The sequence below is a fragment of the Perognathus longimembris genome, chromosome 9 (genome assembly GCF_023159225.1).
Source record: "Perognathus longimembris pacificus isolate PPM17 chromosome 9, ASM2315922v1, whole genome shotgun sequence".
NCBI lineage: Eukaryota > Metazoa > Chordata > Mammalia > Rodentia > Heteromyidae > Perognathus > Perognathus longimembris.
The window spans coordinates 64,780,722-64,804,434 of NC_063169.1; the positions used below are offsets into that span (position 1 = coordinate 64,780,722).

Below are 23,713 nucleotides of genomic sequence, written 5' to 3' on the forward strand. Positions count from 1 at the left end.
ACAGGCATGAACCACCGGCACTCAGCCTATTATCACATATTTTGAAAATTGCTGATAACTCGAAGCAGGAGTCAGCATGGAGATCAGAAGGACGGCTCTCCTTAGAGGAAGGAGCTATGGGTATAACTTGAGAAAAATTAAACAGGACCATTTCTGAAAAATGCTCTTTCAAACAATTTTTATAGACATTCACTTTTTGTTTTGTTTCAACTTACACATAGAATTATATGTAGTATATTATGTGTAACATAATGTTGTAAAATATATGCATTGCTGAATGAAAGACTATTTTGCATTTCCATTTACTTGAGTGGATAAATTAAAATAACTAATCAATACCTGAACTTACCTCCCTTTTCCTTTCATGGTGATAGACCCTGAATTTTGTTTCACAAATACCTCATTCCTGAAGAGCAGTTTGTTTTAACTGAAATAAGCATGCATCGTATGTATCTGGCACTCAGATATGACTAAAGAAATGTTGAGAATATGAGTCAGAAAACTGACCTAAAAATCACCAATTGTTTAACATGAAACACTTTTTTTAAAGATAAATATGAAATGCAAGATCTTCTCAATAGGGTGTGACTAATGCAGGCAGAATCAATCGTGTTGCTCGAAAACTTTGTTTGGGTTTGGGGGGAGGTTCTTCTTCTTATAAACAACCTTAAGGGATTTTTTTTAACATCTTTCATAGCAAGGTCATTAATTTTCAAAACTTAAAATACCCGTGTGATTTTGGTTTTTCTCTTTTTGGTTTTGTACCTTGAGAAGTTTTTTGTCTAACTTATCATTTCAGGTTTGCCTCCTTAGGAAAATAACATTGATTATCACCTCAAGCCACTGTGTTTTTTTACCTTTTCCCACAGAAATCCGTAAAGGAATTAATACTTTCATGCAACTCAAAAGAACACAAAATGTGCAAGTGGAGACCTTTTCTGTCAGCAGTGCAGCTTCTGAGACTATTGCAGACTAAATCAAGTAGCAGAAATTTAGAGCTCCAGAAATAGTCCCGACCTATCAGATTTGCAGAAGGTTATGACATCTTCCTTCATAACATCTGCTTCCTCGTACTTACTAAACTCAAATACTTTCCTGAAACATGGAAAGAAGGCCATGTACCAAGGGGCCTAATGGTAGTATTCCCTTAGCCATGAGGCATCCCGTGCTAATGTGAGACTCTTAGTGTCATGTCATGGAAAAACTGTAGAAGCAGACTGAAGTTTAATAAGAATTTATTTTTACCACATAAATAAAAAGTCCAAGGAAGACTCAGATTCCTATAGGGAATTTTCTCTTGCTTTCTTCAAATCCTCTAACAGGAAAATAAAAAATGCACTTTCAGACAGGCTGTTATATACCACATACTCACTCGGCTGTGATGCTTCTGGAAAAATTTGCTTGCTTGGCTGGCTGGTGCTCTATCACTTGAGCCATACCATCAGTCCCATATTTTGGTGGTTACTTTAGAGATAGACTCTAACAAACTTTTCTGCCTAGAATGACTTCTAACTGCAATCCTCTAGCTCTCAGCCTCCTGAAAAGCTAGGATAGTAAGTGTGAGCCATCTGCACTTGGCTCTAATGTACTTCTCCACCAGAAATCTCTCTGCCCTTCCCCCCAAATCCTATCAGCTTTATCATTATCTTGTTTTCCATTGCTTTTGTAATCCCCAAGGCTGGGTAATGCATAAAGAAAGAAGTTTTATTACAGAAAGGTTTGGGGAGATGAAATCACAACAACACTTCTGGTGAGGGCTCTTCCTGACATCACATCATGACAAATGATGTCATGACAAAAGCACGTGCCAGATAGAGAGCCACACCCAGGGGAAACCCAGACAGATACCAGGAGGGGTTTGCTCTTCTATCATTTAACAGCCTCCCATCAGTAACTAGCCCAGCTCTCACAAGAATTATGATTCCTTTTAAGGGAAACAAAACAATGTCTTAATGGCCTCCCCTAGGCTAAGTCCCATTACCGTTTAACATCATTGAGATTCAAACACATAAACCACTGAGGAACAAACCACATCCAAAACCATCCAGACCATACCACTTTAGTGGAAACATGAGACCATCCCTGGCCTTCCACTGGCCCCAGTCACATTGATCCTCATATTCCGAACTAGTAATACAGCCAGTTGCAGAGCATATATGGACGATACAGTGGGAACTGAGTGGCTCTCCAGAGCAGAGCTTAAGGCCTATAGTTAATTCAGGTAACTTCATACTGAATGTAAAACATAAGAGATCTTCATGATCTTTAAGATATGCTTCCATCATCAGATACTTTTGGGATTGTACTTGATCATCTCTTCTACTCAACAATTATACTTTATGCAACCTTGAAGAAATACAACATTACCAGATAGGTAGTAGGAGAAGAAGCATATGTCCACATGCAGAATTGTTTGTAAATGTTCATGATAATTAACATCTAATGCAAAAGGCTGTGTGAAACTCAATGTACATCCCTAAATGAAAGAATAAATGCATGCATCAACAAATATAAGAATGATGTGTGTATATATGTATACATAGACATATATATGACTATATAAATAGACACACATACATATATATATACAAAATGAGATACTTTGTGGCAGTAAATATAAATGAAATTTTGATGAGAGCAACAATAAAGTTACATTAAATGAAAGAAGATCAAAAAAGAACACATAATGAATTTTGAAAAAATACAGAAAACACACCAAAATCAGTGACTGCAAAGGAACCAGATTAAAAAGCTTCAGGAGGAAACTTTTACTTAATGGGGGTTAGTATGTTTTTTCCTCAGAAGGGCAAGATAGTATATACTTTGTATTTTGCAGGCTGAATTATCTCGGTTACAACTTTCCAGGTCCACCACTACAGCACCAACACAGCTACCAATTAAAATAATACAAGCAAATAGTGTGACTGTTTTCCAAAAAGGGCTGACGGCCTAGTTGGGTTTATCAGTCTCTACTTTTAGTTACGGTAGTTTCATAGGCGAATGAAAATGTGTCAAGTTGTATATTTTATGTCTCACTTATTACAGGACAACGAAGCCATAAAAACTACTAAATATTTTAAAATTTAAACTACCTTCGCTTTCCACCACCAGCTGGATGAATTCTAAGGTTCTAGCCATAATATGCACATTTCTCCGCATAGTGGCTTTGCAACCATGTGCCTATGGGCTAAAATATAGCCTATTCTTTCAGAGCCCTCACCATCCTGCTAGAATTCCACCCTTCTGCAGCGCCATACCCACACCATCTCAACTTGTTAGAGTTCTCTCTATTCTCTCTCTGCCGAGAATCACTTAGCCCTACCATTAGGTCAGCTCATGTGCTTCTTGGAAGTTTCTTAGTAAAAACATTACCCTTGGGCCTGTGAACTCCCTGGATATTTTCCAGCTTCGTCACTCTATTTACTTTACCTATGCTCAGAACTTCATCTCCATGTCCTTCAGTGGCCCGTGCGTGGATATGTGCTTGTGCCCACGCTTCACGTGTGCATGTGTGTGTCTATGTGGTTGTGTGTGTATAGGAACAGAGACAGAATGAGATTACCATGCACGCTTACAGTGTTCTAGGAGCTTAGCTATATCTATATATCTAACATGTAATGTAATTAGAATTACTCTACCACCTGATGGAGAGCTTCCTGTATCAATTATATCTGCCTTTAGGACTGCCACAGTTAAAACAAACAAAAGCAATGAATCAACATGTTTACAACTGCTATAACCATTTTGAAGAAAAGAAAACTAATATGTAGAAAAATTATATATTTATGCCATGCACATGGTTGGAGACAGCTACGCTAGCTACATTAAAGAGTTCAGTAACTGATGACAAATTAACTCTCCACAAATCCATGCTGTTCTGCCGACTGGGAAGCCTTTTCTAATCCAGGTTGGTGTCTCTACTAAACGGTCACTGCTCTTCCTGCACCCTCCAGATACACCAAGATGAAGACAGCTACCAACATCTACATCTTCAACCTCGCTCTGGCAGACGCCTTGGCCACCAGCACCCTGCCCTTCCAGAGTGTCAACTACCTGATGGGCACGTGGCCCTTCGGAACTGTCCTCTGCAAGATCGTCATCTCCATTGACTACTACAACATGTTCACCAGTATCTTCACCCTCTGTACCATGAGCGTGGATCGCTACATTGCCGTCTGCCACCCTGTCAAGGCCCTGGATTTCCGCACCCCCCGGAACGCCAAGATTGTCAATGTCTGCAACTGGCTCCTCTCCTCTGCCATCGGACTGCCTGTGATGTTTATGGCAACCACAAAATACAGGCATGGTGAGTGGTGTTGCAGGCCCCGGGGGCAAAGGGTTGATTTCTTGATGGGTCAGCCATGTCGTGAGCACTTAGACCGCAGTCTTATAATTCTAGTTATTCTTTCTAGCACCATCCCCTTGAGTATTTTGAAACTGGAAGGTTTCCCTATAATTTAGGCCTGCTACATGTCTGAAACAGAATATAGTCTCTTTGTTGTTGTTTTTATTTCTCTGAACTTTTCCACCAAACGAGTAGGTGAGTATTACTAACACAGAACTCCCCAAAGTCACTGCAGTTTAAATCCAAAAGTGTTAGACTGAGTCTCCTTGGAAATGTTATGTGGTTGCCTGACTGACAAACTTATCTTTTTAGACCTAACAGTAGGATAGTGAACTATCCATGCAAACGTGGAGTGAAAATATCCATTCGCAGGAGCCGCCTAGAGATTATGAACGATCATTGTATTTTCCCATCAGTAAAAAGTGTCTGATCCATGGTGAGAGGTTCATCATTGTGCCCAGACTGAAAGCTTCATACGGCCACATAGATGGCAAAATGAAATAAAGACTGCACACAATTGAGTTTCTTCTACATGTCCTTCCTTTCTCCTCTCCCCCCCCACCCACCCCGCCCCCTTACTACAGTGTACAGTGATGGCTTAGTTTAGCTCTAAATTTGGAAGCAAAATGGTGATGTCCATACCCGGTGATCTCATCCAGTTTTGCTCACAACGCTTCCCCCCACGCAGGCTCGGTGGATTGCACCCTCACCTTCTCCCACCCGACCTGGTACTGGGAGAACCTGCTGAAGATCTGCGTCTTCATCTTCGCCTTCGTCATGCCCGTGCTCATCATCACGGTGTGCTACGGGCTGATGATCCTGCGTCTCAAGAGCGTGCGCATGCTCTCGGGCTCCAAGGAGAAGGACCGCAACCTGCGGCGGATCACCAGGATGGTGCTGGTGGTGGTGGCCGTGTTCATCGTCTGCTGGACGCCCATTCACATCTACGTCATCATCAAAGCCCTGGTCACCATCCCAGAAACCACCTTCCAGACGGTCTCCTGGCACTTTTGCATCGCCCTGGGCTACACGAACAGCTGCCTGAACCCAGTGCTCTACGCGTTCCTCGACGAGAACTTCAAACGCTGCTTCCGAGAATTCTGCATCCCCAGCTCCTCCACCATGGAGCAGCAGAACTCCACTCGCGTCCGTCAGAACACTCGAGACCACCCCTCCACGGCCAACACGGTGGACAGGACCAACCACCAGGTAGGTCGTTGGTGCACAACTAATTGGGCCTGCTGGGAACGGTATGCAAACCGTAGTGAGGGTAGTGTAAGACTTGAGGCCCTTCAAAAATTAGGAGGGAGGAGGTGGAGGGGAAGCCTGAGAACGGAGGGAGAAATGCGGAGCAAACTGTGAACGCAGTGTCAGAAAAGAGTGGGTGTGTGTGTGTGTGTGTGTGTGTGTGTGTGTGTGTGTTCATTTAAGTATAAGGGTGAGTCAACTAGCAATCCATAAGCCTTTGATGTTTGGGGGGTTTGTTTGGTGTGTGTGTGTGTGTGTGTGTGTGTGTGTGTGTGTGTGTGTGTGTGTGTGTGTGCGTGCGCACCAGTCCTGGGGCTTGAACTCAGGGCCTGAGCACAGTAGTCTCTGGATTCTTTTTGCTCAAGGCTAGCACTCTGCCACTTGAGCCACAGCGCCCCTTCTGGCTTTTTTTCTTTCTGCATATGTAGTGCTGAGGAATCGAACCCAGGGCTTCATGTATGCAAGGCAAGCACTCTACCGCTAAGCCATATTCCCAGCCCCCATTAAACCTGCTTTTTAAAATTTTTTTTAAATCACTATCTTCATGGCCTTTCCTTCTTAGTGACTGTAGCTTGTGAAATTGGTCCAGATCTAAACTCTTTCCCATGTTCCCCAGATACTCCATATTTCAAAAATATCAGTCCAATAGCCCTGTCACTTCTTGAAAAGCAATCTTGTTCCAGTTGTGTGGTTAATCTAGATCCCTGGGGCTTTGGGTATGAGGTGTTCCAGAAAAAATAGTGCCCCTGGGTACAAGTTATTTCCAAAATTTGAAATATTTGTATCTCCATGTCTATGCTCAGGAAAAGTGCAAGCTTGGAGCCTAAGTGAAAGATGTAAGATTTACCCACAACATTATAATCACACAAGAAATCGACAAAGAGCCTGTCTCCAAGTTGGTATCACAGTTTTATAAAGTTTGACATCTGACCTATGAAGCCAAACCGAGAACCTGAATATTCATATTCACTTAAATAATTAAATTTAAAAGTAATAGTGCCATGTTCAAAAATCACACCATGAGTAATTTCATGCCATATAACTTAAATTGAAAGTTCATGGGGGGGGGGGGGTAAATTCTTGAGACAGAACTTTGGATAAAATTCCTACTCAGCATTCTAGATTGTGTGGACAGAAGCTCCATAAAAAATGAATAAGAAGTCATGTCACAAGGAGCAAGATGAAGGCCAGGGAATGTAAATATTTCTCTTGCTATCTCTTCACCCCATCTTTTATTGTGCTCTTGTACTATACCTCATCGACTGCCACCCAATTCCAGCCCAGGCTCGCCTTTTCAAACTGACTACAGGAAGTGTATAATATGGCCCAGACAGACCTGCCTTAGGGAATGCCAGTCCCCATACCCAGAGATGAAGTTGTTGCAACAAACATGGGAACTGGCATTTATTTCCCTAGAGTGACAGCATGCCGTAATGATGGCAGACCCAACTCCAGCTAAAAGGAAATTAATAACTTATTATGCCCCACCTCTAATCCAATCTCAGAAATCAAAGCTAGAACAAAATGATTTCCTACTCTCCTTCTTCTCTCTCATTTCTTTTCCATATGAAGCAATGCTCCTTCTTCTAAGGAGCTCTCCTTTCTAGTGGCTATTAAAGTTTTGTGAGTCACTTTAAAAAAGGGTGCAGATTTAAACTGATTCTTCTCCAACTAGGGGGATAATATATTAAAGAATGCCAGTTCAAAGCTCTTGGTCCTAAGCTAGTGTTAAAATCTTTTGCATTAGAATAAAATATTTCCATTGGAGCAAAATGAGGGTCATTAGAAAATACTCGCTCCTTCTCCTCATTACCTACCTATTCTTTGTCTTCCAGGCTCTTTGGTAGTATACCCTCGCCCACCACAGGGGACTCTTATCCTAGCTGACCCTTTGGGCCTCCCTCAATGCCTCCTTCTTCCGGAAGTACAGCGCCCAGCCTGTCTCCCAAGTTAAGCTTGATTGCCCTTCAATTGCTGTGACACTGACTCTGACACCCCTCCTCATACAGCACTTGCACATCCGTGTGGTTTTTGCTCAGGGGGATAGAGGAGAAAGGATGCTAATTGGAGAAGTTCTGTCCTAAGTAGCTAAAAGGTTTGCTTTATAAATACATCCAATTAGAGCTTATCTTCACTGCCGCCTCTGTAAAGCAGCAGCAGTGTCAGATAACAGCAGAAACATATTCTCCTGGAATTGGCTGTGGCCCAAATGTCCAGCTGGGAGAGCTGGACTTCAAAGAGAGGCTGCCAAGGAAAGGAGAAAAGATAGCCTGACAGAGCGCAAAATGAAGATAAGTCAAAGATTCCTTCCACTAATTTTTACTGCTGTGTCATGATTTGAATTAAGGCATTTTACACACAGAGGATCAGAATCATGTGTATGCTCCCAGTGACTATTTTAGTCTTATTTGTCAATCCAATTTAGTTTGAAAGTGAAAGGAGAGCCTGTGCCGTTATATCTATAGGATTCTTTTAATTAGTGGTCCAAATTCAGAATCCAGTCAACAAGTGATATGTTACTATGGGATGTGTATTTGTTTGCTTGTTTGTTTGACATTGTGAGTTATTTTGTTAGCTGACCAGATTTCCATTAGCTTTTCAGCTGCTTGTCAGAAGTTTGTCTTGCTATAGTTGTGCATGTACTGCCTATGTATTTGTATTTACCCGAAGAAATATGTTATTCTGTCTATGTCGCATTTCAAGCACGCTAGTCAACTTCATATTCTGCAGATCAGAGATCCAATCTCAACCCTTCCCAGGGTATCTGTATTCTGACAACTGTACACTGAGACCCTGTCCACAAGGCCCAAAGTGAAGTGGCGATGTAGCTGTTACCAAGGTAATTGGATAAGTCATATCAGAAAGTAAGTTCTGTGTTCAAAATAAGCTGTGAGTCATATTAAACAGTTCAAGGCATCCCCTTCTGCTTTTGCTATCAAATAGACCATTCCAAACTCCAGTGGCTGGGCCAACCGTTTATTTAGATTACAACTGTCTGTGTCACCGGTTGGGGATAGACCTGCTTGCACTATGTAAGCTCATTGTGTACTCAGCCACCAGCTGGGTTTTCACTGGACAGGATGACCATGGCCATGGCAAGAATGCCTGGCCCCATGTGGATTCTCATCTTCCAGCCCAGGTTTGTTCTCAGGGTGGCCACAGGTTTGGAGAGAGAAAGAATTGAGAATGAAGCTTTCTTGAGGCCCAGATTCAGAATGGGCAGAAAGTGGCTTCCATGATTGAGATGGGATGAGTGAAGTCCCCATGTCAATGTAGATTCACAGCCATGGCAAAGTAGGCTCGGTCTCTTGCTGGCAGAGCTGCTCATTGACTAGTGGGAGGTAGGGCTGGGGAAGGGAGGGGAGGGAGGACCCTGTGCTGATAACTGCGAGGGACACATGCTTCCGAGGGCAGGCGAGCCGTCACTTCTGTAACAGGAACACATCTGTCGTACTTCTTCCTGTGCTTCCAGTGTCTCCCTGGCGTGGTGTCTGGCACATGTAAAAGCACTCCTAAATTACCCGTTGAATGATCACATGAACAAAGGAATGGTGAGCAGGCTCCTTGCATTTCAGATATACGTGGCATAGGAGTGAGCTTTTGTGGTGTGCAACCAATTGACAACCAAAGGGACTGACTGTATCACACTCCAACCTCAGGACTTCAGGCCTGCTCTTCGAGAACAGGGAAATAATCACAGCAGGCCTTCTTCACTTTCTCCTCACCGGTCTTCGGTGATCTGACCGTGAATTACACTGCACAAAATTCAAATTGCTATATGCCTATCTTCTAATTTTTTTTATTCATTTATCTATTTTGTTGTTTTTATTGTTTTGTTTTGCTTTGTTTTCTGAAACCAGTTTTAATTATGTAGCTCAAGCAGGTCTCAAACTCATGATGGTCCTATTTTCACTTCCCAACTGCGGGGATTATAGGCGTGTCCCATCACACCCAGCTCCTACTAAGTAGTTTTGATGAGAACAAGAGCTGGGTTCAGTGTCCTAAAGAAGTCTTCGTGAGTGTGGGGTGTGGGTTGAGATACCTCTCCTGTTCCTGGCTCATTCCCAGACTCGGCTTCCTGCTCCGTTGTAGTGCACATAAAGCCTGATTTATATTCGGCTTGCTGTCTTTATGGCTTCTTGGTCTTTATTAGGTAGATCCAGGCATAGCATTTTTTTTTTCCATCTGCCCTCAGAACAATTTGATTTGTCTGCCCACATACCATTCTCCCTTGTGTCGTTAAACTTCACTCTGCATCATAATGCTTCCCCACATTTACTGATTACTGCAGATCCAACTCGGGTCTGCTCACCTGCCTTCCCGCTTAGCTTCTAACACAACTTCACTCGACAATCTGCCTTCTACTGTGCCATGTAGGTGATCTTTGAAAAGATTTAACATGGTATAGGAGAAGGAACAGCTCTATTAGATCCCTTGGGTTTATACGTGAATACCATGGCAAAATACTGTAACACAATGCTACATACCAATTAAGAAGGGCTTTCATTTGCACCACTACACACACCTCTTTGCTGTGACAACCCTGAGGGATACGCCTGGCATAATGAATGCTCATATAAGTTAAACCATTGCAGAAGACAGAACAAGCCAGGGAGAGGCAGGATCCAAACGAACATCCAGGCATCTAATACCGACCCGAAACGTTGCCCTACTCCCTCATGTCATGCCATTTTCAGTTAGCACTGTGTGAACTCACCCAAAGATCCTCAAACTGTCACCTCTGGGGGCGGGGGGGGGGGAGGGGAAGCTTAGGTTGTTACTAACTCCCATAAGAAATCAGAGCCATTGTGTGAGAATACAGAACAAGAATCTGCATTTTGAGTAAAACACTGAGCTACAGGATCAGTAGGAACTGTAGCTTTGCCTCTTAAACATTTGCAGATTTTCTTCATTGTCCAACCTGGCTAATCAGTCGAGCTTATTGACAGGAGTCCTGTAAAGTTACTTAGCGTTGAAAAAGCTTACATCTGTCCCCGAGCCATAGAGGACAAAATCATGTACGATCAATCAAGCTAACATCAGGGCATTCTGCTGCAGCAAGTTCATGCTTAGATTCCCTGGTTATGTTTTCAAAGGACTTTTGTGGGGTTTTTTTTTTTTTTGACATTTCAAAGTAGTGGTTTGAACAATTATGCTTGAGGTACCTGCATTCAAATTAATTATAAAATAATATTATCCCCAGCTAATCTAAAAGCACAGGCCTGGTTTTAAAATCATTTTTATCACTCACAAAAGTTATATTTTTGTAAGACATCTGTAGAGCACTAACTTGGGAAGGAAATGATTTCAATTCAATAACAAAAGCCCCAAATGAGAAGAGCTCCCAAAACATACAGGAGCTGGCCACGGCAGTGCATATTTTGTGAATGAAATCAAAGTGACTTTTCTTTCAGTTCTTTGGCTTGAAAGGAAAATGGTTCCGATAATCTTTGCGTGTGTGTGCCTCAGTAGATAGGTAGAATTAGAGTATACACACGTTTCAAATGAAAAAGGAAAGCCACAAATCCAAGAAGAGCTTGGTTTGGTTCTCTCACTGACTACAATCATGGAGAATATGTAATCATTTAAATAGAGGATACTGATTCTCAGAAATTATTTGGCTTTAAAGTGAATAATATTTGCTAATGGGTTTGTAATTGGAATCGTTCATAAGGACTACAGCTGAGAAAAATAATGACCAAGGAACTATTTGATCCAAGGTCACATTTAAAAGTAGATAAGGATTAACTCAACTGAATTTGACTTTGTGACCCACACTCTTCATCGATGCACCTTAATACCTGCTATGTTTTCTGTTCTTCTCAGAGAGATTTCTAGTTTTGATGATTGGATTAACTAATTCAATTAGTGCAGAACTTTTTGTTCTTGCTATTTAGCTAATGTACAGAAGTGATAAAAAAAACACAGCAAAGTATACTTCTTTTTAAAACTAACATAAAATTGGGTAACATTATTTGGCTAAAATATCCTCATTTGTTGAGATTTAGTGTTTTGAAATATGTCCATCTTTTATTTTCTATCTCAGGGAGCTAAGTAAGGAGAGTGGATATTTTTCTCTTTTAACTTTCTACCATACCACATTTCATTTTACTTCTGCCTTTATGCATTTGAAATGCAGTTTTCTGGTCCTTTTTATTTACATATTGTTACATTTTATAAAAGTTTCAAGATCATACTGAAAAAAAAAACACTGTGAGAGCTACTAATTCCAGAACAAAATGTATCTTACTAACAATCCTCCTTTCTAACTATTCCCTAGAAATCAAGAAACTCGATTCATAACTTTTGTCAAAGTTCTCTTTTGTCAAAGTTCATGAATTTCTTTCTTTTATACTACAATTCATGGCTTTGGTGTGACCAGAAGTTTTTCATACTGTAAGGAAATGTTAGAGCCATATTGTCTGTGACTTCTACTATTTACTCCAATATAATTGCATGATATTCAGATATGTGTGATATAAATGGAGGAGGTTCTAAACAGATCTAATTTCAAGTGCTAAAGACTTGTTATAATACTTTTTAAGAGAATGCACCAGTTTTGAGGCCTAAGGTCAGTGTTCACGACTCTGTGAGACTCTTGGTCATTGCCACTTCCACTGCAGTGATGTAAAGCAATGAATGTCAAGTGGGAGATAGTATGAATTTAACATAATGCTTCTTGGTTTTCTGTTTATACCCAGTAGACACATACCACTTTTACTTTCTGTAATATCTGAACTTACTAGGAACACACTCAAAAATAATTAGTCTTGCTAGAAACACATTAAATCAGAATCATTTGTTCAAAGTTAAAAAACAAACAATACTAAATCATCGGTACACAATTATCAGATCTCAAATAAAGATATACTGAAAGTTGCATCGTAATTTGAATTTTTTTTCTTTTCAGTCTATGAGTGAATATGAAGAAAAAAATTTCAGTTGTTTATATAGAAAAAGAAAGGAAAGAAGGAAAGGAAGGAGGGAGAGAGGAAGGGAGGGAGGGAGGCAGAGAGGGATGGAGGGAGGGAGGGAGAAAATACCACTGTGAGAACTACAAATTTGTAGAATAAGATCCATCTTACTGGCAATTTCCCTAATTATTTGCCTGGAAATCAAGAGCCCATGGGCTATTTTTTTTCCCTCAAACATCTCCCTTTGGTAATGAAAAAGATAAGTGCCATGACATGTTTTTATAGAATTTGAAAATGCCACAGGGGAGACTTGCTAGGTCACATTTCAGCACCTAAACCTTTTTCTGGTTGGTCCACAAATTCATTGGGAAAAATAGACATCCTGATGTCCAATGACAAGTAAATATAAACCTCTAAATCACAATGATACCATAGGATTTGTAAAACAGCTGCAGTCACATTTCTTAGCATGCTGGACTTAACAAGATTATTTATCTCTCTGCCGGTGGGGAAATTGTAGACCAGGAATATATATTTAGTGTATACCTTTTCTCCCTGAGCATAAGATAACGATGATGATGTTTTATCAATTACCTAGCATCCAAATAGTTTTTAAAAAATTAACCAAAGAAAATGTCATATAATTGTGTGCAAATTCATTTAAAACTATAACGAGGGAAACCTTTATAAGTAGATAAAATATAAAATTCTAGGAAAATTTGGATGGCTCAATTATTTACACAGAATTTGTGAATGACCACTGAACCTCCTTAGTCTGGCTTATCAAACATGGTACGTTTCAATTTCTGCCTCTTTAAGACAGGTGGTGACTACAATAGCCACCACATAGGTTTGAGGTAAGCATGACATGACTACACAGGCAAAATGTCAATCAAGAGGTCATTGTGGGATTATAGCCATTCAGGATGACTTTACTGTTTTACCTTTCTTTTTCCCTCAAAACTGAATTTCATTTTTTTGCCAAGAAAATTTTGGAGAAACAAAATTATGTGATGAGATGATATAACCCAAGCCTTCCTAACCTTGACAATAGTGATAGTTTGGTCAGACCCATCTTTGTCACAAGTCCACTTACATTGCAGAAAGTTGAAAATCACCCTGCCAGTACCATCCATCCACCCTGAGCTGTTACGGCTCAGATGCTTCCAGGTATTGCCAAATGCCCTCAGGAGGGATGTGACTGATGGTATATGAGACATAGGAAAGCATTAAGGTTCAGGTTAGTCATTATGTCTTTAAAGCGGTATATGAGCATTGTAACTAGCCCCTCATCTAATCTCCTAAAGCAGCACCGGTTCTTCCAAAGAAACTTTCCTTCTTCATTACAGAATACTGATTATGGTTGCCAAGAAAAAGAAATGTCAGTATTAACAGAATACAAAGGAAACGCATGATTCTTCAGCCCTTATATTCCTTCCGCTTTCGCTTTCTGAGAAAATGACCTTTATTCTGAAAGTTGTTAAGAAAGTATTAAAGGCCAAGTGAGATGAAAAGATAGTTAGAGCATCTTGTGAGAGTTTGAGAGATGTCAAATGTCCTGGCACTATTAAAACGTTAAGAGAACTTGTAGGTGAAGCACAATTATTGAAAGAAAAATCAAAATCATGGAGGCAAAGTATGAAAGGAGTCCTGGGAAGTACATGTAAAGAAATAGAGTTCCAAGATTACTGGGAGCATGTTAGCCACTGGGGAAAAAAAAGGAAGAACCACAAAAGCTTCCTAAGACTGTTCTCAGAATCAAAATCAGATTAATAAAGCAGATTCTGAGAGCAGTTAGAAAGGAAGTAAATAGCCTCTAGGAAGCAAGATAAACTTTGTTATGGAAAAACAAATTTGATTTTCTTGGAGAAACACTGGACAAGGACATCAGGTAAACTCAGTAGTAATAGTGCTGTTCTAAAGACAATTGATAGACTCATTAATTTTAGGTAACACTATACTGTGTTTAATTGTGATCTGAGTACAATGCTTCAATAAAATAAGTTTATAAACTTTAAAAGCGTCTAACAGTGGAAGAATTCTGAATAACCTCATTGGTAGGATAAGGCACCAAGAAAATGGAGAAAGGAGTTAAAATAGATTCATGTGATTACCTAAGACATAGAAGATACTGAGAGAGAGAGACAGTTACCATATACAGCCACAGAAAAGTGAACTGAGAATTGTCTAATCTGTGATCCCCAGTTAGTGCCAATGAGTCAAAGTTATGGTTCATCAATTCAACCAAAAAAGAGAAGTTTCCTCTAAAAAAAAAAAATCACATAATTGTAGTGTGATTGACATTCAAAAGCATGTTCCCATTTAAGGCATGCAACTTGCTGAGCTTAGAAACAACATTCTAAGCTTTGAGACACAGAAATTGTCCTTGTACTAAAAGTTGCTAATATTCAGTTATCCGCAGTTTGCCTACATGAAAAGAACATGGAGAGAATTAAAGTGTTAAATTTGATAACCAAGGCATCAGAAAGGATGGGTCTATGAGTCTCTGAATAAGATTTGCAGTTATTCAATGAACAGCAATACTCACAGACAATATATTGAAAATTAACTATACAACTCGGGCGGGGGGGGGGTGAGGGAAGGTGGAAGAAAAATGAGGGAGCGGGTAGCAAGTTTGACAAGAAATGTACTCACTACCTAACTATGTAGCTGTAACCCCTTTATATATCACCTTGACAATAAAATAAAAATTTTTTAAAGACAGAAATAAAAAAGATTTGCAGTTATACTAGCTCTAATAAATTCCTGTAGAACACTACTATAGTGTTATACTAACACAGTACATGATACAAAGCACTATAAAAAAAAAAGTGTCAGAATATGTGGCTGATCTTATTTTTCCCATAGGGATTGATACTGTATATTCATATTCTAAAGGTTTTGAAAAGCTCCTCTATATATGCATGTATATGCATGTGTGTATATCCGTGTGTGTGTGTGTGTACATTTATCACTTTTTAAGTCAAAGCTCTCAAATGTATCTGTGCGTAGATCTAGTTGTTGAGATATCACAGGAGAGAGGGTTCACCTGCAGGTTTAAAAATTCCACCAGAGAGCATGAGTCCCAACAAACTATGAATCTATTTGTGAATCCCAGTTAGCTAAAGAAAGGGCAATGACCCAGGATTACAGGAATTAATCAGAATTCTAAAATTGGTCCTCATAGTCTTTTATTCCCACTCATTTTGAATAACTTGTCTAAATAGTTTGTATCATACAAACAAGATGCCAGAATTTCATTTCTCTGAGAAGAGGACAGGCTGTGTTTTGTTTGGGTTTTCACTTTTGTTTTTCTCTGTTTTGAAGTTTGCCACTTTCTGTTTATAATTACAAGGAAAACGTCTATGTAGTTTCAGGATGTGTTTTTATTGAATTAAGTTACACGTTGCTAAGAATAAGCTGTATAACTGACACATTCTTTTGTTTTGCATAAAAGGCCAGTTTGTTGCAGAAAATAAATTTATACTAAAAGGCATGCAAACCCATCTGTGAAAAGCATACCCAAGGTTGAATATTGTATTTTCTCATTGAAACAGATTAGAGACTGGAGTGCTAGGGTTCCGGTACTAACTGTACTGGTTACTAACCTTACTGGTGACCACTTGAGTCTACCTGGACTCCCAGGCCAGCAGTTGCTTAAAGCACCTGCATCAAACAGAAGTTTCTCAGCAACTGGTTCACAGCCTAAGAGTGAGGATTCCACTCTATGACTGAATGCCTTCTTCAGATCCTGGGGCCGTCTCTCTTTTTGAACATCAAAAATAATCACCCAAACTTTCTTTTATTAGAAAAAAGACCCATTGAACAGAGTAAGTCCACACTAAAAGTAAGGGGAGCAGGCATATAGAATACTTGGAACGGTCCGATTATGCCCTCTCTCATTGAATTCCCCTTTTCTGAGGTCAGAGCCTTGTACTGGAAATCCCAGTGTGCGTGACTTAGGCAATGGGGCACAGTGAAAGGAGGAAGTTTCCCATTGCCGAGGTACAAGGAGAGCTTTGCTAATGAGTCATCAGACCCCAAGGGGTTTTCCCAGGGGTCTGTTTTTATGGTTTTACTAACGAGTGAAATTTTAGAAGTCTGTTATTGGCTGAAATGCTGCTCAGCTTCAGGAGTACCCAATTGAATTACTGGCTTCAACTGCAACTCTGGAAGGCAACAGAAATAGGGAGGAGAAAATGGGAGTACAGAGTAGATGAAGAATTTTTTTTTAAAAAAACCAGCTTTTTCATGCAATATATTGGGCAGGCCACCTCCCCTCTCCAGGCTTCAATTTCCTTCCCCAGATGGATGAGGTTGAAAAACATCATCCCCCAAGTCTCCTTCAACTCTAAAATTTCAGGAGATTCACATCCATCTTTGTATGGAGAAAGTCTAAAACTGCCCTAAATAAGCTTCAGTTGGAAGCTTTCAGAGCTTTTCAAATATTTTATTTCTAAAATAGGCCAAAAGATAGCTCAATGGGATTTTTTTAGTTGACTTCCTGGAAATATTACCAGAAAACTGATGACAGAGAATTACATTCTATGTGCATATTAGCCAATGAATGTGTCTAAGTATCATATCGAATGCCAAAGCTACTGAAATGTATATCCGTGCCCAGATTGTTGTCAGGAGAGAAGTTCAGCTGTAGAAAGTGACAGAGTTCCCAGCCTCCAAAGGAGATATCTCAGCAAACCAGCAGGTCAGCTTGTCCCAGCTATATGTGGGACAAAAATAAACAATGTTTCTTGATGGGCCTGAGGAAAGACATCATTGTAGCCAAGAAAACCATAGGAATGTCACTCAGTTGTACCACTGTTCTGGTCCCTGATACCTCATGGCATGATACTATGGACCAGAATGCCACTACAGACATGATACTACACCACACCTGACCAAGCCAATAAGGAGATAGGGCTCAGCATAGTTTGCAGCAAGCAGTAAGCAAACCAATCCTCCTCCCCTAATAGCAAGTCACAACGTGACAGGGAAGGGTCTTTGTAGACCAGTTGACTCACTAGAGTACAGCTCAGGATTAGGAGAAAAGCAGGCCTTACAGTTCAGCTCAATCACTGAGAAGAAGCAAGAATGTGCAGTGGGTTGCATTTCTCAACGATGAATCTGTAAGGTTGGTATATTCCTAGCCAAACTTAAATTTCCATTCATGTGGTTATGCTACTCCATCAGCAATTTAGACTAGACATACTTAGTAAACACTGGATCCAAGACTGTCCTTTTATTGCAATTAATATGTCACCAGATGAGAGTTAGGATCAACAGTCTCAGCTACGGGATAAGGCCAGTCTGCTGTATTTACCTTAACAATGGATTATAAAACCCAACAATACTCAGCAGAGTAATTTCTAGAGAAAGCTAATGGCTCTTCCTTCCTTATGGTGTGCATGGATCATCACATCATAAATGTCAATCCAAACACAACAGAAGCAGCTGGCAACCATATAAATCTTTCCTGTTCAGCAAGAATATCATCTAAGGCCAGCCCACTGTCCATTTACAATCAAGAAATTCAAATGAGCCTATTTCTTTTCTATGGTACATTCGATCTCACTAGCTACAGTAGTTGGTTTTAATGATAGATTCCTCACTGTCTCGAGAATGTGGAAGCTGTTGCCAGAGAACAGTACTCGCAACGCAGTGGAAACAGAAAGCCAGGTTTCCCATGGGTGGAACTGCCCTCTTTACCTGGGAACCCAGTAAGGATTCCCAGATTGGATTCATAGAGTGAATTGACTATCATTGCAGAAAATCAAAGGTGATCCAACTATCAACCCCTAAGGACAGGTAGCTCTGCTTTAAGGAGACAAGAGCTTCCTATTCAGGACTTCTGAGTATAGTTGATTTGGGTCACCATTACATTGGTTTGGTTAAAGTATATGGTTATCGTCAAGTAGTTGTTGCCTGGACAGCTATATACACCATAACCCAAGGACATTCATATTCCAAGAGATGTGCGTGGCATTTGTGAACCAGGAAATGTGCATGTATTGGGCATCACTTAGCTGGAACAGGTTGCGTCCCTATGAACATCTGTACATGTTCAAGAGAGAATCATTTTCAGGAGCTGACTCTGATAACATCAGGCACAGACTAATTTGGAGCCAAGCAGGCTAACGGGGGTTCCTCGAGCCCCATAGTTCCCCTAGGATGGGAATAAAGAGCCCTTCAGTAGAACTGATTGGCCAGCAGAGCTTCTGCTTATCTCTGGTGAGCATGGTGATTACTTCCCCATACTAAGGGGGTGGAATTCAGAGATAAAAAGAATATTAATGACTGCCTCCTCCTGGCACCTCCAGGATCTAAGATCCTAAGATGCTCCTTTCCACCACTCAAGTAGGAAGCAGTGTCAGGGAGGTGGTAAGTCTAAAAACCTGAAAAGTAGCCCTGGATGGAAGCTGAAGCCCTTCCCAGAAGCTGTAGCTCACAAGGGCCCATGGGTGGTCTGTGGCCCTGCCTGTTTCACTGATTCCTGGGCCAATTGCACTTTAGGTCCCCAGCCAATTGGGATGGCCTGTCCATCTCGTCTGTACATACATGCCTCAACAAAATGAACGCAAATAGAAAACCTCAATCGTTCAATTTAGCAAAAATTTATTTTTGGATGTGGTACAGACCAATGAATGTGTTCTTGATGCTCTCTTAGATCAAACAACATCGTTTCCAAGATTTTGACTTGAGTGGCAACTGTGTTCTGTCAGAATGAATGAGCCTTTCTGGGCCTTTGTGAAATTTATTATCTCCTGAAGTTGCTGGGACCTCGCAACACATCACCAATGTAATGGGGCCAATTCACTTGCTGAAAAACACAGATTTGGCCTCTGCTTTGAGTCTTCCATTAGGGGGTAAATTGCAGCAAAATTCAGGATGTGCTTTAGCATAGCAGTTACATTATTTGTTGGTTGAGCCTAAGAACCATCTTTGTCTTTAGGTGCAGAAATGATTAAGAAAGACAAAATGAAAACCCAAGAGGGTATGGTAGGTGCTATTACAGGCAACTGATTGACTTCATCATAGTATCTGAACTCCAAAATATAGTGTGGAACAGCCAGGCCTTCCATATCAAATGATTTCAGGTGGTGATTTTCCATCATAAGTCTCCAGATCCTTTAGCTTTTCCTTTTATTCTTCTCTCTCTCTCTCTCTCTCTCTCTCTCTCTCTCTCTCTCTCTCTCTCTCTCTCTCTCTCTCTCAATTCCACTGGTCACACCAAAGGATGATACTGTGATGCTGCATTTTTCATTAGCCTTGTTGCATTGATGTCCTTAATCAAGGCTACAGTTTTCCTTCTCTCTTCTTAGAATTCTAAATTGTTTTTTGAGAAAACATGAAAGGAAACCAAAGGGCTAAGTTCTGATCTGTCTTGCATGTGTCCTTCCGTCTCCTCTCTATCTGTAAGTGGCTCTTCACAGAACAGGAAAATCTGCCATAGATGTCATGAGCACTTGCAGAACAAGCATGGAAATGATGAGTACCAATTACACAATCAATCACAGGAGTAGAGGTCCAATCAGCAACACCCAATGGCCATAATTATTTCCCATCCTGTTTTATTCTCCTTCAAAGCTAACTGATTAAATGTGTGGTCTTGGTTCCTCAAGAGGACCTAGTACTCAATGATTGGATCATGGGTTTTGGGAAGGGATGTGCAGTTTCCCTGGTAGCATGTAAGGCCTCTGTCCTTCAGGGTCAGACACAGCAGAGTCTCACACAGTGATGTTCCCAGGCAGCTGAAATCTTTTCGACTGTCTCCATTAGAAAAAGATAGATATTGATATTCATAAAGGAACTAAGCTTTACAGAAGCAGGTACCACTTTCATCTGTGAGAATAGCATGCACTTTGAGGGCACATTATACCCCCAAATCTGACTGTGTTTCTTCAGTGGTCCACCCACCAGTCTCTTCTCTGGGAACTCCAGTTTTCACAGGTGTGTGCACATGGCCCTGTGATGGAGTACTTTGGAGAGAGTTAGTTTTCCCCTCCCACAGCTTAGAATTGCAGAATGTCATATAACATAACGGGTGCTGCCTTTATCACGGACATCTTTTGGCCCTAAGTCATCACAGATACCAGGAGCAGATGGTGGAGTCTTCCACTCCCCAGAAAGTATAGTCTCTAAAACGCAGCAAGGCATGCTCCAGGTGCGGAATTTTTCTGTCTGGGACAGACAATCTGAAGCAGCAGCTGCCTTCAGGCTTTGAAGAGTTTTCTTACAGGCAGTGCATGCAATTTTGCTAATTCCAAGGAAGTCTCCTTGGTTTAGAAATAATACAATCATGAAGACAAAATCGTGCCCCTTATGATTCCGCCTCCATCCATTCATTCATCAACAGGTCGGGCAGAGGTGGAGAACTTTCACTGCCCTCTTCTTTTCCCTTTTTGTCAGTCAGTCATGGGGCTTGAACTCAGGGTGCAGATGCTGTCCCTGAACTCTTTTGTTCAAGGCTAGTCACTGCTCCACTTCCTTGCTGCCCTCTTTTGAACCATTTGGGTTAGAATAGTTAGTCCCCAATCCAAGGAAATCTCCCTATGCCTTTGAACCTAGTCTGTGAGCATTTACCTTTTTTCTTCCAACAAACTCTTTAGCTATCTTTGCACCTGACACATTTTGCCACCTTGGCAAGAATCTCAAATGATGATTTGAAAAAAGAATTAACAAGACACAAAGGAAATGACTAAGTAAGCAAGCACACTTCTTTGCTGCAGGAACTCTATGGCTTGTGACAAGAAGCTAAAGACTCTCAGAAAGTTCAGGAGAGCCCAGAAAACAGCAGAAGAGTGCAGCCCTTCCCCTGCTGGCAAATCCTGTTGGGCAGAGTTATTAGACCAGCTGGCAGCTGCATGCACAATGAGTTCAGTCACAGTTGGAAGAACCAGAGTCAAAGTTTCAGAACTTCCGGTAGCAGTAAACATGCTCGGCCAAGGGCAGAGCTCAGGCAATGCTCCAGTTGCCTGAGCTGACTTCATTGCCTGTTGACGAAGAACACAGATGGTCAGCCAGGGACAGTTTGCTTTTAGGTAGAGTCAGCAAAGCAATGGTGCGCAAAGACAATCTGGCTGTGTTGGCCCAAAAGGTTCAAAAGAGATGATGTCTGTGTCTGTGTGTCTATAAGAGGGAGAGGGGGAGAAAGAGAGAGAGAGAGAGACAAAGACAGAGACAGAGAGAGACACAGAGAGAGACAGAGAGAGAGAGAGGATAGAGGGATAGAGGCCTCCACTGGTAAAGCAATGAGCTGATTGTTAACAGTGGATGAAATCTGGGCAGCAGGTGGACAGTTTTCTTTATAACCACTAAAATCTTATACCTTTGCTATAATTTGAAATTTACCAAAATAAAGCTTTGGTTTTCCTCAGAAATATTTTACATCCCTTTTACCTACTAAGCGAACATCTTCTTTTCTCCTCAACAGTATTATAACAGTTGCTGGGCACTGGTGGCTTCTACCTCTAATCCTAACAACTGAAGAGACTGAGATCTGAAGAGTAAAAGAGACATTTAGATCCGAGACAAATCTAAGAGACTCTTTGCTCTAATTTTAGCCAGCAAAAAGCTGAAACTAGAGTTCTAAGTGATAGACTGCCAGCCAAGCACGAGGCCCTGAGTTCAAGCCCTAGTACTGGCACACCAAAAAATAAACATACACTAGCTGTCAAAACAATTATTTGTTAACTAAAAGCCTCCTTCGCTTTCAGAGTTCTCTTCTCTTATTTGAAAATAGCAGGCCACGTTTTTTTCACATCCCTGAACAAATTCCTCCACACTGTCAAGCTACCTTTACAGCGGAATAGAGTGTGGAATAATCTCCAATCGGTTACAGCAGGAAAGATAAAAACATTAGTTTTGAAAATTGAGTAAAAATTAGAAACTAGGAATAAAGAACATGAGAAAAAAATCAGAAAAAAGGGCCATAGTTTGCTTTATGAGGCATGATTTGAAGATAAGGAGGAAGAAGAAAGTAAGGAATGGTGGGAGCAAAAGAGGTTGGTTTAGAATGTACTTTTGCCATGAAAACATGAACTGCTTTCTATAACAACCTAGATACGATTCTCCAGTGACACACACAAATGCAAAAGCCTATTCGCAATGACCCAACATAATAACCAACCCAATTAATGAATGGCTTTGGCACTGGGGAGAAACTCTGAGGGTGACAGGTGAAAGTGTGCAGGGTGATGCTTAGCCTAGTTCTTACATACGGAAGATGCTCAGCAAAAGTGTGACACACTCACAGTCTTTGCTCTTTCTCCTTTCAGCTAGAAAATCTGGAAGCAGAAACCACTCCATTGCCCTAACCGAGTCTTATCCAGACCCTCACTGAGCTTACAAGCCACCACATCTGCAGAAGAAGATCACTACAGGAAGATGGAAGGAATTCTAGTTTCCTAGAACCATAAAGCTTCTGAGTCATAAAGTCTGCCTTCGCTAGTGACCCTACTCTGCACACTCGAGAACAACCCAACAATACCCAGTGCTTGGAAAGAAAGGAAGTGTTGCATGCTGAAGATTCCAGCTTACGTGCACAATCATGAGGAAGAGGACCCACAGGACCACAATACCCCACGGTATGCGAATTGGAGTCATCATAAAACATGACCCTTCTCTATGTAGTATTCTGTTTTCAAGCAATTCCTTTGACTTCATCAAGGAAAACCCATTGATTATGAAATTCACTATAGTAACGCATAAAGTAAATGCTACCTCGGATCCAAGCACCTCTGTGGGTGGTCCATCTTGTCTTTTGTAGTGGAACACATTATTCTATTTTTGGACCATTTGTTCACTTTAAAAGTACCACCCAGTGAAGACATGGGTAGCACTTCCATGTCTTGGCTTTGTGTTGTTTATATAGACAGCACTCCTGATCAGCTAGCTCCACCTATGTGCAAATGGAAAGATGAACTTGAAAGGAAAGCTGAACCCAGTTATGTGTCTGTCAGCAGCACAATGGTTGATTCTTGCACCAAAAACACTTTCTGAGAGTTGCGGGGATTCTCCATCTTGTTTCCGGTGTTTTCTCTCCAACTGTCCCTGTGTCATTCTGTTACTCTCATCTGACTGACTCCAAGGTCCAGCCAGTGAGCTCACTTCACCCACACTGGAAGTCAAGTGTTCAAATGCCTTCTTCATTTCTCTATGGTTTCTCCATACTGCATTCTCTCTTTTTATATTAAAAAAAAAAAGCAGA

General features: G+C 40.9%; 1 protein-coding gene across 4 annotated transcripts in view; it reads left to right on the top strand.

Annotated features, from left to right (window-relative positions):
• The window catches only part of Oprm1 (opioid receptor mu 1), a 125,988-nt gene that overhangs the window by 22,537 nt on the left and 79,738 nt on the right, over positions 1–23,713 (top strand). Inside the window, exons 2-4 of one of the 4 annotated variants that reach the window (XM_048354332.1) lie at positions 3,954–4,306; positions 5,034–5,554; positions 22,782–22,856. In XM_048354332.1, the coding sequence (XP_048210289.1) occupies positions 3,954–4,306; positions 5,034–5,554; positions 22,782–22,820 (913 nt within the window). In that variant the 3' untranslated portion in view covers positions 22,821–22,856. Of the gene's footprint in view, positions 1–3,953; positions 4,307–5,033; positions 5,559–7,286; positions 7,346–8,323; positions 8,369–22,781; positions 22,857–23,713 lie in introns of those variants that run through there. The other 3 variants (XM_048354333.1, XM_048354330.1, XM_048354334.1) reach the window with 3 other exon arrangements.